General features: G+C 40.4%; 1 protein-coding gene across 2 annotated transcripts in view; it reads right to left on the bottom strand.

Annotated features, from left to right (window-relative positions):
• SMYD3 (SET and MYND domain containing 3) overlaps window positions 1–14,023 on the bottom strand; it is a 1,044,671-nt gene extending 1,030,648 nt beyond the window's left edge. For both annotated transcript variants that reach the window (XM_078156275.1, XM_020982112.2), the window contains exon 1: window positions 13,770–14,023. In XM_078156275.1, the coding sequence (XP_078012401.1) occupies window positions 13,770–13,933 (164 nt within the window). In that variant the 5' untranslated portion in view covers window positions 13,934–14,023. The remainder of the gene's footprint in view (window positions 1–13,769) is intronic.
• Window positions 14,024–15,188: the final 1,165 nt, after the last annotated feature.

Genomic DNA, 15,188 nt, shown 5'->3' on the forward strand with positions numbered 1-15,188 from the left:
ACAAAAATGAGAGCTGGGAAAGGGGCACAAGTGAGAGCCAACAGCCATAATGGAGTTCTAAGGGGACAGATTGGGTAATTGGTTATCTATCAGCGGGGGAGGGTAGACAGCCAGGTGGTGGTGCTAATAAGGACACTTGATGCCTGGTGACCTACATGAGGAAAAAGCACAAGAAGAAATTTCAGTCAGCAGCCCACAGTAATCATAATGAAAATTAATAAATTCCAAGAGATAAAGGAAAAGGATGTCCCTATGCAATCCTTCAGGGGGGAAGGGGAGAGGAGTGCTTTGAGAATATAAGTGATCAGGCTCTTTTCACAGTGGAGAAAATAAAGGAAATGGGGATTAAAACATCTGCGCTCTTGCAATTGACCAAGTATTTCTATCTGTAGGATCAAGGTAGATCAAGTGACAACCATATGACCAAAGTACTAACTGCTAATTATGACAAGGCATCAACATCCCCCACCTATTACATCAACATCCTCAGTTCATTTGATCAGTCCTCATACGGTGTCATCTCCAGGGCCCTTATCATCCTACTCATGCTTCTCTGGATGTTTGCCAGTTTACCAATGTTTTTCTTAAAATCTGTCACAAAGAACTGAACACAAAACTCTGAATGTGGCCTGACTAGGGCAGATTACAGCTGAATTATTACCTGCCATATTCAATAAACCATTCCTCTCCTAATGCAAAATAAGAATTCATTAGGTTTTGGGAGTTGTTTTTTGGGTTGGGGGGTGGTTTTATTAGGGGGGCTGCCATGTTTCATCCTTATTTATATTGTCCACTAAAATCTCCAGCCCTTCTACTTGCATATTAAATGCCTAATAGGCCCTTATTAATGCTTATTGACTATTTCCTACCGTTATCCTCTTCCTTTTTTATTGTTACCAAAAAAAAAAGCACCTTGAAAATTTGATTATAGAATACTCATCAAACCTGTGGTGAGTTCTACCAGAAATAAAGCTTAACATACTATCAGGCCCACATATTCCAAAATATTCATAACAGCACTTTTTGTGGTAGCCAAAAATTGGAAATAAAGTAGATGCCCATCAGTTGTGGAATGGCTAAACAAATTGTGCTATACGAATACAAGGGAACATTACTGTGTTGCAAGAAATGATGTACGAGATGAATACAGAGATGCGTGGAGAGATCTATATGAATTCATGCAGAACAAAGTAAGCAGAGCCAAGAAAATAATACACATAGTGACCATAATAATGCATATGGAAAGAAACACACCTAAAATCTAAAAACAATTTAACAAAATCATAAAGACCAATCAAGCAGGAGTTGAATGGAGAAACAGGAAAGGACACTCCCAACTTACCCTTTGTGGAGGTGAGCAGTCCAGATATAGCATGCATTGTACAGATTTTCAGACTTTTACAATGTATCCATCAATTGTGCTGATTTTTCCCCTCTCTAAAAATATTATTTGTCATATAGGATGGCTCTCTGAGAGGGGAAGGCAGTAATATTTGGGATAAGTATGCTGATATAAGAAACTGAAAATAATAAAAACTTATTTTAAAAGAAAAGATTATCTTAGGGAAAAGCTCTATTTTTAGTTTGACATAAGGAAAATTTTTCAAACAGTGAGAGATATCCTAAAGTAACACAGACTGTCTTAGGAAGCAAGGGGCTCTCCATGCAATTTACATTAGCCAACACATATTAAAAGCCTACTATGTATGAAGCATCATCCTAGGCATTAGAGATACAAAAAAATACAAAACAATCTCTGTTTCAAGTAACTTACATTTTGCTAGGGAAATATAACATATACACAGACAAATAAGAACAAATCAATCACTAAACATGTATTAAGCACCTACTAAGTGTTGGCACTGTTCTAGGTGCTAGTGATACAAAAACAAAAATTAAACAATTTCTACCCTTGAGGAATTTACATTCTATCAGGGAAAAGATACTTATACACATATAGCATATACAAAGTAAATTTTTTTAACAAGGGGCAAGGGAGAGGGGCCAGGAAAGGCTTCATGTGAGAAGCAGCATTTGATCTGAGCTTTGAAGGAAACCAGGGATTATAAGAGGCAATGGTTAGGAGTATCTGCCTCCAGTCATGGGAGGTGGCTAGTGTGGAAAGGCCAGGGACAGGGGACGAAGTGAGGTCAGCAAGAAAGCAAATTTGGCCAAAACAAAACAGCTTTAGGAGACAGCACTAATAACTGGAGGGAAAAGCTTCGGGGAGAAGGTGGCACCTGAGATGACCATGTAAAGGGAAAAGTGAAGAAGGGGTGAATTCCCAGAACAGGGAGCCTTTACAAAAAGCCCAGAGATGTATCACAGCCTGCCAAATTAAGGGAGCTGTTAGCAAGCCAGGTTGGCTATAATGTAGAGTATACCAAGGAAGTAACATGAAATAAATCTGCAAAGGGAGTAGAAGGCAGATTGTGCTGGGATATGAATTCCAGGCTTATAAATTTCTATTTAATCCTGGACAAGGGTTTGTAAACTAATAGATACAGACTTCCAAGGAGTCCATGAGATCAAGTAAGATATTTATAAAGTGCTTAGCCCAATGCCCGACACATAGCAGCTATAAAATATTTATTCCCTTCCCTTCCCTTTCCCTACCACCACCAACCATGAATTTTAAGGGGGATGGGAGAGGTGTCTATCAAATTGATGGGGGAAAAAGTTATATCTTTATTTTCACTAACCTCTAAATTAAATTTAGGATTTCCTTCAATTATGATCAAAGGCAACAAAACATTATTCTGAGAAGAAATCCACAGGCTTCATTACACTGCCAAAGGGTATGAATAGGACACCCTGTGCTAGAAGTAATAAGAACCCACTGAAGATAAAGTCAGAGAGTAGCATGGTCACTCCCAAGTGACCATTTGGCAGTTGTATGGAGGATGGATTAGAGAAGAGAAGAGAAGGTTAACAGGGAGATCTATTAGGAGGCTTCTTCAAGCAGAAGCTGGATGACCAGTGGTCAGGAACATTGTAAAGGATATTCCTATTCATGTGTGGCTGGGCTAGCTGCCCTTTCAATTCTGAGATTCCAGCCTGGTGTGGTGGCATACTTCTGTAACCCCTGAACTATTAGGGAGGCTGAGGCTTTACTGAAGCAGGGCTAAAGCTGATTTGGTGTCCACACTAAGTCTAGTACCAATCTGGTAAGCCCTTGGGAGCTGGGGAGAAGGTGCTAAGGAATGGTGAAGCAGCCCAGGTCAGAAACTCAGTAGGTCAAAGCTTCTATGCTGATTAACATTGGAATTGGACATATCAATGTTCAATACACTGATTCTATAATTCTGTGAATACATGTGCAGCACTTAGTTATGTCCATAAGTTAGATTGTCGTCTCATAGGAGGGAAGAGACTGTCTATTAACGAACAATGAACAGCACCTAGAACAGTGCCAAACACACTGCATTCACTAACACCTTATTTAATAAGGTTAGTTATTATTGTCTCATGATACAACCATAACACTTTGTGAGGGAATACTAGAGAAAGACCCACATCCTTTTATCATCAATAAAAGTCAAACACAATGCAAAAGTTTTAATAAAAATTATTATTATTAATGATTTAGTGGGTTTTTTTCTTTACATTTGTTACATTCATTATTGAGGAAAATACCGAAAGACATAGAGAAGAATCCCATGAGATGAAAATGAAAGGATGGATTATAATCTGCACCAGGGGAAAGAATACCAAATATCTATGAGATTAGAGATCATCAAAATAGTGAAATGTAAATACGGTCACTACGGCTACGTTTGTGGGGTAAGGAAAACTAATTGAAGGAACAAGAGCAAAGGGAATTCAAAAGAGAAGAAACAATAAGAAGGCATAGCAGATAAGACGGAAGGCATGAGAACAGTTAATGGAAAGAGAAAACCACAGACAGAAATATTCCTGAATAGGAAGCAATAAAAGGACATGGACAAAAGCCAAAACGTTTTTCAAGCAGAGAAGATGAGATGATTTCTGGATGTATAAATTACTATACATTTGTTGCTGCTCAATATCACCAAGTGTCTGTGCCTTGAAGCCAAAATTTTTATTGAGTATTATTGATTCAACCACCATTTACTAAGAGATGACCATACACAAAACAATATAATAGACACTAGGAGAGAGATGAAGATATTCAGTTTCTGCTTTCATGAAACTTATAGTCTAGCGGATGAGAGGAAGGTGTCAGGTGCAAGAGAGACAGCAGTTACAGAAATATTCAGTACTAAAGTATTAAACTCCATTCTGCATTAGAGTTATTGTACAAGAGGTACAAGTTGTTAAGCAAGGTCAGATAGATGGAAGATCATTTATAACTAAGACACAGAGGAAGAGCAGAAATCAGTGAAGTTTTTATGTAAAAGGTCAGAACTGAAGTAGACCCTAAGGTAGGCCCTGAAGGGCTTCAACAATTAATTGCATATAGCACTATAACACTCCACCCTGTACAAAAATTTTGGATTTATTTTTAAGTCCCCAAACTACCCCTACAAATAAGATGATATAAATAAAGCACTTTGCAAACCTTAAAGTACTGTATAAGTGTTAACTATTATTATTATTATTGTTGTTATTATTATTATTATTATTATTAATAACAGAGATCACCTCCAAGTCATTTCTTGTACATTTGGTTTTCCCGATTCCATTTTAAGCAAAATTCAGAGGTTAGTTTTTGAGGGGTTTTTTGTGAGGTGAAAGTGTACTTCTCTACCTGTGTGTAATCTCAGTACTGTTATCTATAGATAGCAAACATTTATACTAACAATGAAAAAATCTAATGGTGCTGAAGCCCAAGAATGTCAATCAGGTGTAGATATTTATATCTGCAGATATTTTCCCACTGAAGAAATTAGCTATGAAAGATTGTTCTGCAGACCTCTGTTTGGCCACATTCTATGCCTGGTCACAGACTGGCAAACAAAGCTAATCAAAGATCCTGGCTTACCTGACCCACTACAAATCCCTGCAAGCTTCAACTGGATCATCCATCCAGTTCAACAATCCTTTTAGTCATCTCTTACCAAATCACTAGCAAAGTCAGTAAACTGATTACTCCAAGCCTTCTCCATTTTCCTCAAGCCTCCAATCCCATCTCATCCCATCTTGTTATTTCTAAAGGTCTCTTTCTATATCCATCTTCTTTTCCTTTCCTCTGATCTCAGAAAAAGAGGAATCTCTCTTTTTCAAATCCAACTCTCCACCTGTGCTCTCAATTCCACTTTTTTCACCTCCTCCACAGTCTTACCCAATTAACCCCTCTTTGTTAAGCATCTTCAGTATCTTCCTTGCCAGTGGTTCCTTCCCCTCTGCTTCTACACAGGCATAGATATTTTGGAAAAATCATTCAACTGTGCTATCTCATCCAGCAATTTTCCCTTTATTTCTCACCTTCCCTTAAGGCCAATCGTGAGTGGTTCACACATGCTCCCTTTACTTCCTCACCTCTCATTTCCTCTTTCAGCCCTAGTAATCTGACTTTCATTTCCACTATTCTAAAATAAGTGCATTTATCAAAGGACATCAAAGGACACCAATAGCTTTCTAATCACGAAATCTAAGGGCCTCCTCTCAGTACTCATTTTCCCTGACCGTTTCCACATCTCTTTTTTTTTAAACTGTCTTATCACATGGCCTCTGTTATGCCTTGAACATGGATTACAAATGACCAAATTGCCAAAAGAATAACATAACTACTACATGCCCTATAGACTAGATCCTTAAACATAGATAAAAGTCAGAGGTTTTGTTGTAAAAGAACCATTGTCTAAGTATCTTGCTTCTCCTCCATCTCTGTTGACTTGGATGGGTCTTCTTCCTCTGACTTCCCAATACCTAAATGACAGCATTCTCCAAGTTTCAGTCCTTAGCTCTCATCTATGAGGTCTTCCTACTTCTAGTCTCTGTCCACTGTGAGCCTCATTTTCCCAAAACATTAATCTGATGACTGTGTAGCTCTTCATTGCCTCTGCAGTACAAACTCCTCAGTGTGACATGCAAACTCCACAACAATCTGACCCCTCCCCATATACTTCTCCCCTATACTTAATCCTCCCTTCCAGACAAACTCTTCCTGGCCCCACCCTTTAACTTTTCTCATCCTGTTACCACTCCCTTTCCCAGCTCTGGACTTGTCAAAATCTTTCCCATGCTTCAAAAAACAGCTCAAAAATTGCCTAAGCAGTGATGGCTTCCTGACTGCCCCAACTGAAAGTGATCTCAATTGAACTCATTTGACATTTATTTACTTCCTAATGTCATTGTAAGTAAACCCCCTCTACTGACATGGATCTGAAAATTGTTTGGGACACTGAGGGGTCAAATGCCCCATCCAGAGTCACAAAACTAGCCATGTGTCAGAAGAAGGCTTTGAATCAAAGTGACCCTGACTTCCTATACCATACTGCCTCACAGAGAGATATAGCTATAGTTATAAAGATACAGATACAGATGACATAGAGACACATTTTGAGATACAGATGATAGATACTATCTAAATATAGATTATATAAATATGGAGATAAATGATAAGAGATATATGATATGGATATAGATATACATAGATATAGAGATATAACTATAGATATACTCATCTTACATAACTATAGTACAGAATTTTAAAAGCTATTCCATAAATATTCCATATTTAATATAGTGTTTGTGTGTATATATGTGTATGTATGTTTGTGTGTGTATATATGTAAAATTTTCTTCAATTAAGCTGTAAACTTCTTGAGAAAGGGGGCCTTGTTTTAAATTTATCTATCACCCTCAATGTTTAGCACAGCGCCTTGCATAACAGGTAATCAACATAACAGGTAATTTTGTAATCAACATTTGGTAACTGATCACTTGATAAATAAGGTGACCACCTGGATTCAAATGTTAGATCCAACACTCTGTAAAGTGAAGCGATGTTGGCCAGTTGGAAGCATCAGATAAAGCCCATGAAAACTTCAGACCAGTGGCACCAACATACACAACTGAAGTGACAAGATAGTCTTCAGTAATGGGATTCTGGAGGCCAGTCACTCCAAAAAGCATCAAACCTACAGCTCATCTGCCTGGTCTGAGGATATCCTGAGAACTGTATGACACCAAAATGCCAAAGCAGTTCCTGTAATACGAAATGAAGAAAGGAGGCAAGCAGTTAGAAATTGGGGGGAGTCGTGTCTGAAGAAATCAACACTCTCAATGGTCCAAAAGACTAGGTAAGCTTCAAGAGAAGAGGAAGTACATCTTCTTAATTATCTTCACATCTGCCCCAGGACCTAACACACTGCCTGGCACAGTAGGTGTTTAACTACTGACTGCCAAACGAATAATCGCAGAGACTGCCTTGATTTGGAGTAACCAGAGAGGAGGCAAGTCTAATGGACACCACTGCTCTGACCACGATGCACTCCTCACCCCACCCCCCCAAAAAAAACCCATTGACAACTTCAATCACCAACCATGTGCAATGAAGCCAGGATGGCCACTCATTTCAGTCTTTCCCAGCCAATTTGTACAGGGAGAATACGATCATATAAGTGAAATAATAATGTTACCTAGAAATTCTCTCTCATCACCCCCCCCATCTCACCAATGCCAGAGGACATAAAATTCACAGTACCCTAGAAAAAGATAAATCCTGTCTGACTGATACTGCTTTAGAGACTCATTTTTCTTTAGGTCTAGAACTAAACAACTTAATGTTCTTATAAATACCCTAACACCACAAATGTGCTATAAAAGCATTTAGAAACCATAAAATGGAGATACTTGTTAGAAGCTGGGGGGAAAGGGAGCTCCCAGGACCTCCATCTACACTCTCCAGTTGGGAAAGATAAGAGAACCAGATTAAAACATGATTAGGAAATATTTAACAAAATAAATAAAAATACAACAGAATGAAGAAAATGTTAATATGTGGTTTTGTAAGTCAATATGACGCTGGCAGGATTTAGTGATCCCTTTTTTATTTTAGTTTGACCTCACTGATCTAAACATCTATACATTTATACTCAAGAGGTGAAGACGACAGATTTTTTTTTAAACCTGTCAAAAATCATTTGCACTGCAAGATTTCTAGTTAACCCACTAATTCTGCATTGGCTCTGTACACCCATTGATAAACTAAATCACCTCCTCCCTCCCTAACATTCCTCCTCAAGTATTTTTCTGAACTTATTAAGGCAATATAGCCTTGTAGCTGTAGCAAATAACCTCAGTGTCTTCCTCCCTAACTCTGCTCCTACTCAAAGGAAAAAAAAATCCCAAAGATTCCCATGAAGAAAAAATAGGAAATAAAAAGGAGATACAGAATATACTTTTTTTTTTAAAAACCCACTGCCTGATTCCCATCAGGTCCACTGTTCACATCTCCTTCTCCTCCATACTCTTCCCCTGTAAGATCAGGAGTAACTTGAAACCAGTCTTTAACGAGGAAAAAGGCAGGAGAAGCTGGGGAGCTGGTTTAAGTTTCTCCCCTAAGGAAAACAAATATACTGTAAAAGACAAGAAAATAAGTACAAATCCAGAGAACCCAGGGAGAGCCAAAATAAATTCACGCAAATCTAATGAAAATGGGTCAGTGGGCCTATGGAAAGGCTGAATAAATATGTTCTTCCTTTTTATTTTGACCTCAGTTTCAAAAGAGGGTTTATGGAGATATTAAATGTTACAAGCAAATATCTTATGTTCTATAACTCTATTAAGATGGAAAGCAAGAATGACTAAGAGAAAAAATTCTATAGGTCAAGAATTTCTTTTTAAAAACTATTAGATTTTCAAGGCTACTGTGATTATTTTGGGCCAAGTCTGCTTTAGAAAATCTTTGTGAAAAAAAAAAAGAGAAAAAAAAAATCTTTGTGTATGAATCATATCCACCCATTAAACTGTAAGCAATTTGACAATCTAGGATTGCCTCACCCCCCCACCCCATTTTAGATCCTTAGCACACCCAGCACAGTATATAGTAGGCATTTAATAAATCTTTGGTGAATGTGTAATATTTTATCTCCCTACCAATCCATGTCCCTTCCAAAACAGGTCTCAAAACATCATACCATACCCCACTTCCTCCTCTTCCTAGAAAGTCTTTCATGACTAACCCAATATGAAGGTTCATTCCTGTACTTAGCATTCCCTGCACCCAACAAGATAATAACAATAATAATAGCAGCTAGCATTTATATATATATAGTCAATTAAGGTTTGCAAAGCATTTACATAGGATCTCATTTGATCTTCACCACACTTGGAGGTAGGTGCTGTTACTATACCCATTTTGTGAATAAGGAAACTGAGGCAAACAAAGGTTAAGTGATTTGCTCAGGGTCACACTGCTAGTAAGAATATGAAGCAGGATTTTAATTGAATCCAAATCAACCACTCTCTCCTATCCTGCCTAGATCCCAATTTACACTCACTCAACTCTGCACTTTTTAATGTGTTACAATTGTCACAATTCTGAATTGCTTTAAGGCACAGACACATATTTTTTTTTCTTCACCCTCCTGCTAGGCTTATTATTTATTATTAGTAACATCTCAGAGGAAAAAAAAGCGACTCATGTTCACATACAGCTGCACAAGAGCATTCTTAATGACCACCCCATTATGATGTAATGTGAGTACCGTTACCTCTGTTTTACAGATGAGGAAACTGAGCTTCAGAGGCTAAATGAATTAGGGATGGTCTCATAAATACTAAGTACAAGCTGAGGCTTGAAACCAGCCAGGTCTTCTGACCCTATATAAGTAATTTCCAAACCTCTAATTTTTCCAAAATTCTCCTTTAATACTTATTTCCAGTGAATCCCCTGCAGCTAATAATTTTACAACTACCAATACTGGAACCTAGGTACAGGAACCTTTCCTTCAAATGCCATAAAAGCAATTCTCTAAATACTTACTGCATAAAGCACCAATACAGGATGCACCCTGACATTTGTTAATAAAAAGGATGCTCTCCAGTACACTCGAAAGGAATCAGTTCAAAAACTGATGAGACCTGCTATGGACTCATTTGGGAAAGCAGACAATTCAGATCATTCAAGTCCTGATCTCTGATAATCTACCTACTCATTCATCATCGTTTATTAATTCCAGGAGACTTTTGTTCCAGGTCCTAAATAATTTGCCAGGCTGATTTTTATCTGCAACATGATCCATATATTCTACAAAGAAAAACAGAGAATTTTCAGACAATGGCGAGTTTTTCATTTTGGATTACATGTAAATAGTAGGTTACTACCCTGATGATTTAATAAGGAGAGAACCCCAAATGTCACCTCTATCTCTTATAAGTCGCTCAGAAATCAATAAAATATCCTAACTGCAGTAGCTTCTAATCCAGTCACCTAGCCTCTCCCCTCTCCAATCCACCCTCCAAATAACTCCAAACAGTTATTCCTAAAACACAAACCTGATCATATTATTCCCCCTCCTCCTCATGAAAAATATTTTTTAAAGTTCTCTATTGGTGCAGCTGGGTTGCACAGTGGATAGAGCTCCGGCCTTGGAGTCAGGAGGAAGCCTCACACACTGGACATGACACTTACTAGCTGTGTGACCCTGGGCAAGTCACTTAACCCTGATTAACTCACCAAAATGCAAAAAACAAAACAAAACCAAAAAAACCCCTCTATTCACTCTAGGAGGGCCATCTCCAGTCGTCCTGATCTATACCTTGCACTGGACCCAGATGGCTTCAGAGGAGAAAGTGAGGCTGGTGATTCTGCATAGCTCTCTCTCACTTAAATCTAATTCACTTGCACATCATGGCATCACCTCCCTGATGTCATGGTCCTCTTCAAGAACGAAAGGCACACAACAACAACAATTGCCTGTAGGGGGAAAAGGATTAATCTTCACCCTGAAAATAAAATCTTCCATAATCTCACTCCTACCTATCTTTCTAGTCTTACTTCACTTTCCAAGCAAACAGGCCTTCTAGTTCCCTGTATAGGACACTGAGTCTCCTGTGAGACTCGGTGCCTTTTTCAGGTCCTCTATTTTCGAAATTTACCACTTCCTTAACCTCTACCTCCTAAAATCCCCAAGCTTACTTCAGGACACAGCTCAAGTGGCCTTCCTAACAAAAAGTCTACCTTGATCCTCCCAATTCCCAGCATTCTCTCCATTCCTGAAATTACTTTGCACTTACTAACATATACGTAGGTATTCCTTCCCCCTCATAGAATGCAAGCACCTGGAGAACAAGGAGTGTTTCTTTTTCTTTTCTTTGTATCCTCAGGGCTTTGCACACAGTAGGTATTTTAAAATTCATGTTTCCTTAAATTTCCAGGGCTGCAAGTGCTTGCTGTCCATCTAAACCAAGGCATGAAAAGAAAGCAATTTGTTTTCCGATCAGAAATACAACATGCTTGTACAATTTATCTCCATTTCAAGAAAACAACTGGTTACTACTGCTTAGCACTTCAAAATTTAAATTACAAGTCAATTATGGGACAAGGTGAGTATTTGGGAGACAGCATTCCCACCTCTTTATGGTTAGAAACAAAAACTTCCAAGTGTGTTTTAGACCTAATATATATACACAAGCTAACACATACTGTATGTCTCTGTCCCGCTAGAGAGGCAAAAAGGACCACAGAATTAGAGTTGGAAGGAATCTTAGAAGTCACCTAGCCCAATGCCCTCATTTTACTTGCCCAGAAACTGAAACTTAGGGGCAGCTAGGTGACGCAGTGGATAGAGCACTGGCCCTGACGTCAGGAGGACCTGAGTTCAAATCCGACCTCAGACCAAACACTTGACACTTACTAGCTGTGTGATCCTGGACAAATCACTTAACCCCAACTGCCTAAAATATATATATATATATATTTAGAAGAGGTGACACTTAACTGTGCCTGGAAGGGTATTTAGGGGTTCCTATAGATGGAGTGAAGAGAAAGCATTCCAAAGCATGGAAAGTCTGAATAAAGTCGGGGCAGAGGGGGAGGGACATGAAATGGAATGTCAAACTACTGGGAAGAGACAGTAGGTCACTTTTGCTGGAGCCTAGGGGGTCATGAGAGAGGATAACAAGTAATCAGTCTGGAAAGATAGGCAGGAGTCAGAGCAGCATAACTAATGGGAACCCAGGAAGATCTGGGTTCAAATCTATCCTTTGTTACATTCTGTGTGACTATGGGTAAATCACTTAACTCAGGCAACTCTCCAAGAGTGTGAGTTGCAGGTGAATAGTTCATCCAGCAGTGGTAGAAAGAGGTACACAGTAGGACTTCCTCAAACAAAAATTAAAAAAAAAAAACTGAGAGGCAGAACAATACAGTGGAAAAAGCTTTAGATTTAAAGTCAGAGAACCTCAGCTCAAATCCCAATTTTGTCATTTACTAGTGGTGCAGTTTTAAGCAAATCACTTAGTCTCTCTCGGCCTCAGTTTCCTCATCTGTAAAATGAGAGGTGGACTAAATGACCTCTAAGGTCCCTTCCAACACTCTATGATCTTAGGATCTAAATAATTAATGTACATATATTGGGATTGAACTTGTGTTTTCATTACTATGAGGAAACTCTCTCTACCAGTGCAAGTGGCACCTTCCTTGCAATTTACAGTTGAAGACTTTCAATTCTGCAATTTATAGTCTTAGCTTAGAGGGAGGTCTAAACTTTAGGCTCACTCTTTACTAGCTGTGTGACCCTGGGCAAGTCACTTCATACAAATATTTACTTTGCCTCCTAATAGGCTTTTAATTTTAACTAAGTTACCAAGTACTTCATCTCTCACGATCAGTCCCATAGGCAGTGTGCAGCAGAAGTGAGACTTATAACCTAAGTCCTCCTGGCCCCAAAGGCTAGCTAGCTCTCTATCAACTACCCGTTATTCTATGTGTGTGTCTATGCATGTGAGTATACACAGATAAATAAACTATGACGGTATATACTCTATTATGCAAGTTTTAAGCTTTAAGAGATTAAACCTGCACCGAGACTTTTGGGGCACATTGTATATGTTGCATGTACGTGTATAAATGTATATAATAGTTAACATTTATATAGCGCTTACTATGTGCTATTTTTATCCTCATTTTACAGATGAGGAAACTAAGGCAAACAGAGGTTAAGTGTTGGATGTCAAATGTTAACTCAAGTGCACGTGAACACTCTCTCTCTCTCTTCCACAGCAGCCCAGCCTAGGCAAGCACTACTGCCGGCACTTCCTTCCACGCACGGGCTTTTTTTCCCTCCCCAAGCCTACTTGCCCAAATCAGAAAGCTTCTCCAGTGGCTCTCCCCCAATCCGCAGCGCCCGCTCCTCCTTCGGGGTGGGTCTGTTTACCTAATTCCCGCCCCCGTCACTTGCCAGCCTAAGGTGTCTCCGCTCCCTTCCCCAGGTGAAATCAACCTCCCAAAGCCTGCCCGCCTTCAGGCATCTCCTTCTCCCTGCCTTGCGGGTAAGGAAGAACAAGGACCTGGGTACACGGGAGACAAGGGCAGACAGGCCAGAGTTGGAGAGGTGTGTTCCCAAGCACGCACGTCCTTCCATGGCAATCCTTTAAACACGTGGGCTGGCGCCCAGGGCTCGGGACGTGAAAGGTGGTCCCGCCGCCAGCCTGGTAGCTGGGATCTAGTCCCCCTCTCCCGCCGTCCTTGTACAGGGCCAGCTCCTTGCCGCCTCCCACCTCCAGGACTCGGCGCCCCTTCCAGCCTCCACCCTTCTGCCCCCACCGACCCCCCGCCACGGCATCCTTCGTGATGTGTGCGGCGCTCACACACACAGGTTAGCAAGCTTGCCCCGTACCTGCACAGGCAGCGCTCGCACACTAAGCCCCGGCTCCCTTTGCACACAGTGTAAGCCAAGGGCTCCGACCTGAAGAGCAGCTCCCCGGGCCGCAGCGGAACCAGAGCCCGGAGTCCGTTCCCCCTGCTCGGACTCCTGAATTTCTCCAGCTTGGACCTCTCCATCTTCTCTCCAAGCCAAGAAGTCGTGCACTCAAGCTCAGCCCTCTTACCCACAAGCTGAGCGAGAACTCCAGGGCTTCCCAGGGCACTCGCGCCTGCGCTTTACACTCGCGCGTAGCCAAGGTAGGCGGGGGCCAATTTCCACTACTTAGCCACTCCACTGAGCATGCCCAGGGCCAGAAGGCCGGAGTCCGGGGGAAGGTGCTTCCAACAGCTGTGATGCAGGTAGCTAGCTAGCGCTCTGTCCTAGATCCTCGTTGGCTTGTCCCCGCGGAACTGCATTTCTTCAAGTTAATCAGTTACCTGATGGCATGTGTAGAATAATCCAGCGGAGAAAACTGGGCAGCGAGACAGCAGTGTCACAAAAACCTAGCAAGAAGAGAGTATCTGGGAGGATGGAAGGGTCAGCAGCATCAGATGCTGTTAAGAAGCCGTTCAGTTTAACAGTCAGGAAATAATACTAATAATAACAGCTAGGATTATACAGCATTTTAGGTTTGTAAAGTGCTGTACAAATATTGTCTCATTTATTCTCACCACAACCCTATAAGGTAGGTGTTGTTTTTATCCCCACATTACAGATGAGGAAACTGAGGCAGAGGTTAAGTGAACGGCCCAGGATCACTACAAGTAAGTGTGTGAGACTGGATTTGAACTCGGGTTTTTTTGAGTCCAGGTCCAGCAGGCTATCCATTATTCCCCCTAGCTGCCTTGGAGTAGGTTGCCTGGAAGAAAACAATTTCCACTGAGATGTAGGGTTGTAGCCAGATGGCAAGAGATTAAAAAATAAGGGGCAGCCAGGTGGTGCAATGGATCAAAGCACGAGTTTTCCTCCGTCACAGCAATGAACACTATGGTTGAGCATACATTTCCCTGTTTTGTGCCTCATTGATGTTTCTGATAAAAGGGTTGTTACATAGGGTGATTCCTATTGTTATATATTTCAAAGAATCTTGAATGTATATATGGATGACACTTTATTGAAAAAGAACCTTAAGGCAATATTTTGTTCTACAAAATCATATGGTTTTTCTCCCACAAACAAGAAACAAAAAACATAGTGGGATCTTATAGTATCTACAATGTAGATCTATATCAGGGGTGTGGAATCTGTGTTCTCAAGGCCACATGTGGCCTTCTAGGTTCTCCGCTAGGGCCTTTTGGCTGAATCCAAACTTCACAGAACAAATCCCCTTAATAAAAGGATTTGTTCTGTAAAACTTGGACTCAGTCAAAAGGCCCTACAGGAAGACCTGGA

The sequence above is a fragment of the Phascolarctos cinereus genome, unplaced genomic scaffold, assembly GCF_003287225.1.
Source record: "Phascolarctos cinereus isolate Bilbo 61053 unplaced genomic scaffold, phaCin_HiC Scaffold_5;HRSCAF=322, whole genome shotgun sequence".
Lineage (NCBI taxonomy): Eukaryota > Metazoa > Chordata > Mammalia > Diprotodontia > Phascolarctidae > Phascolarctos > Phascolarctos cinereus.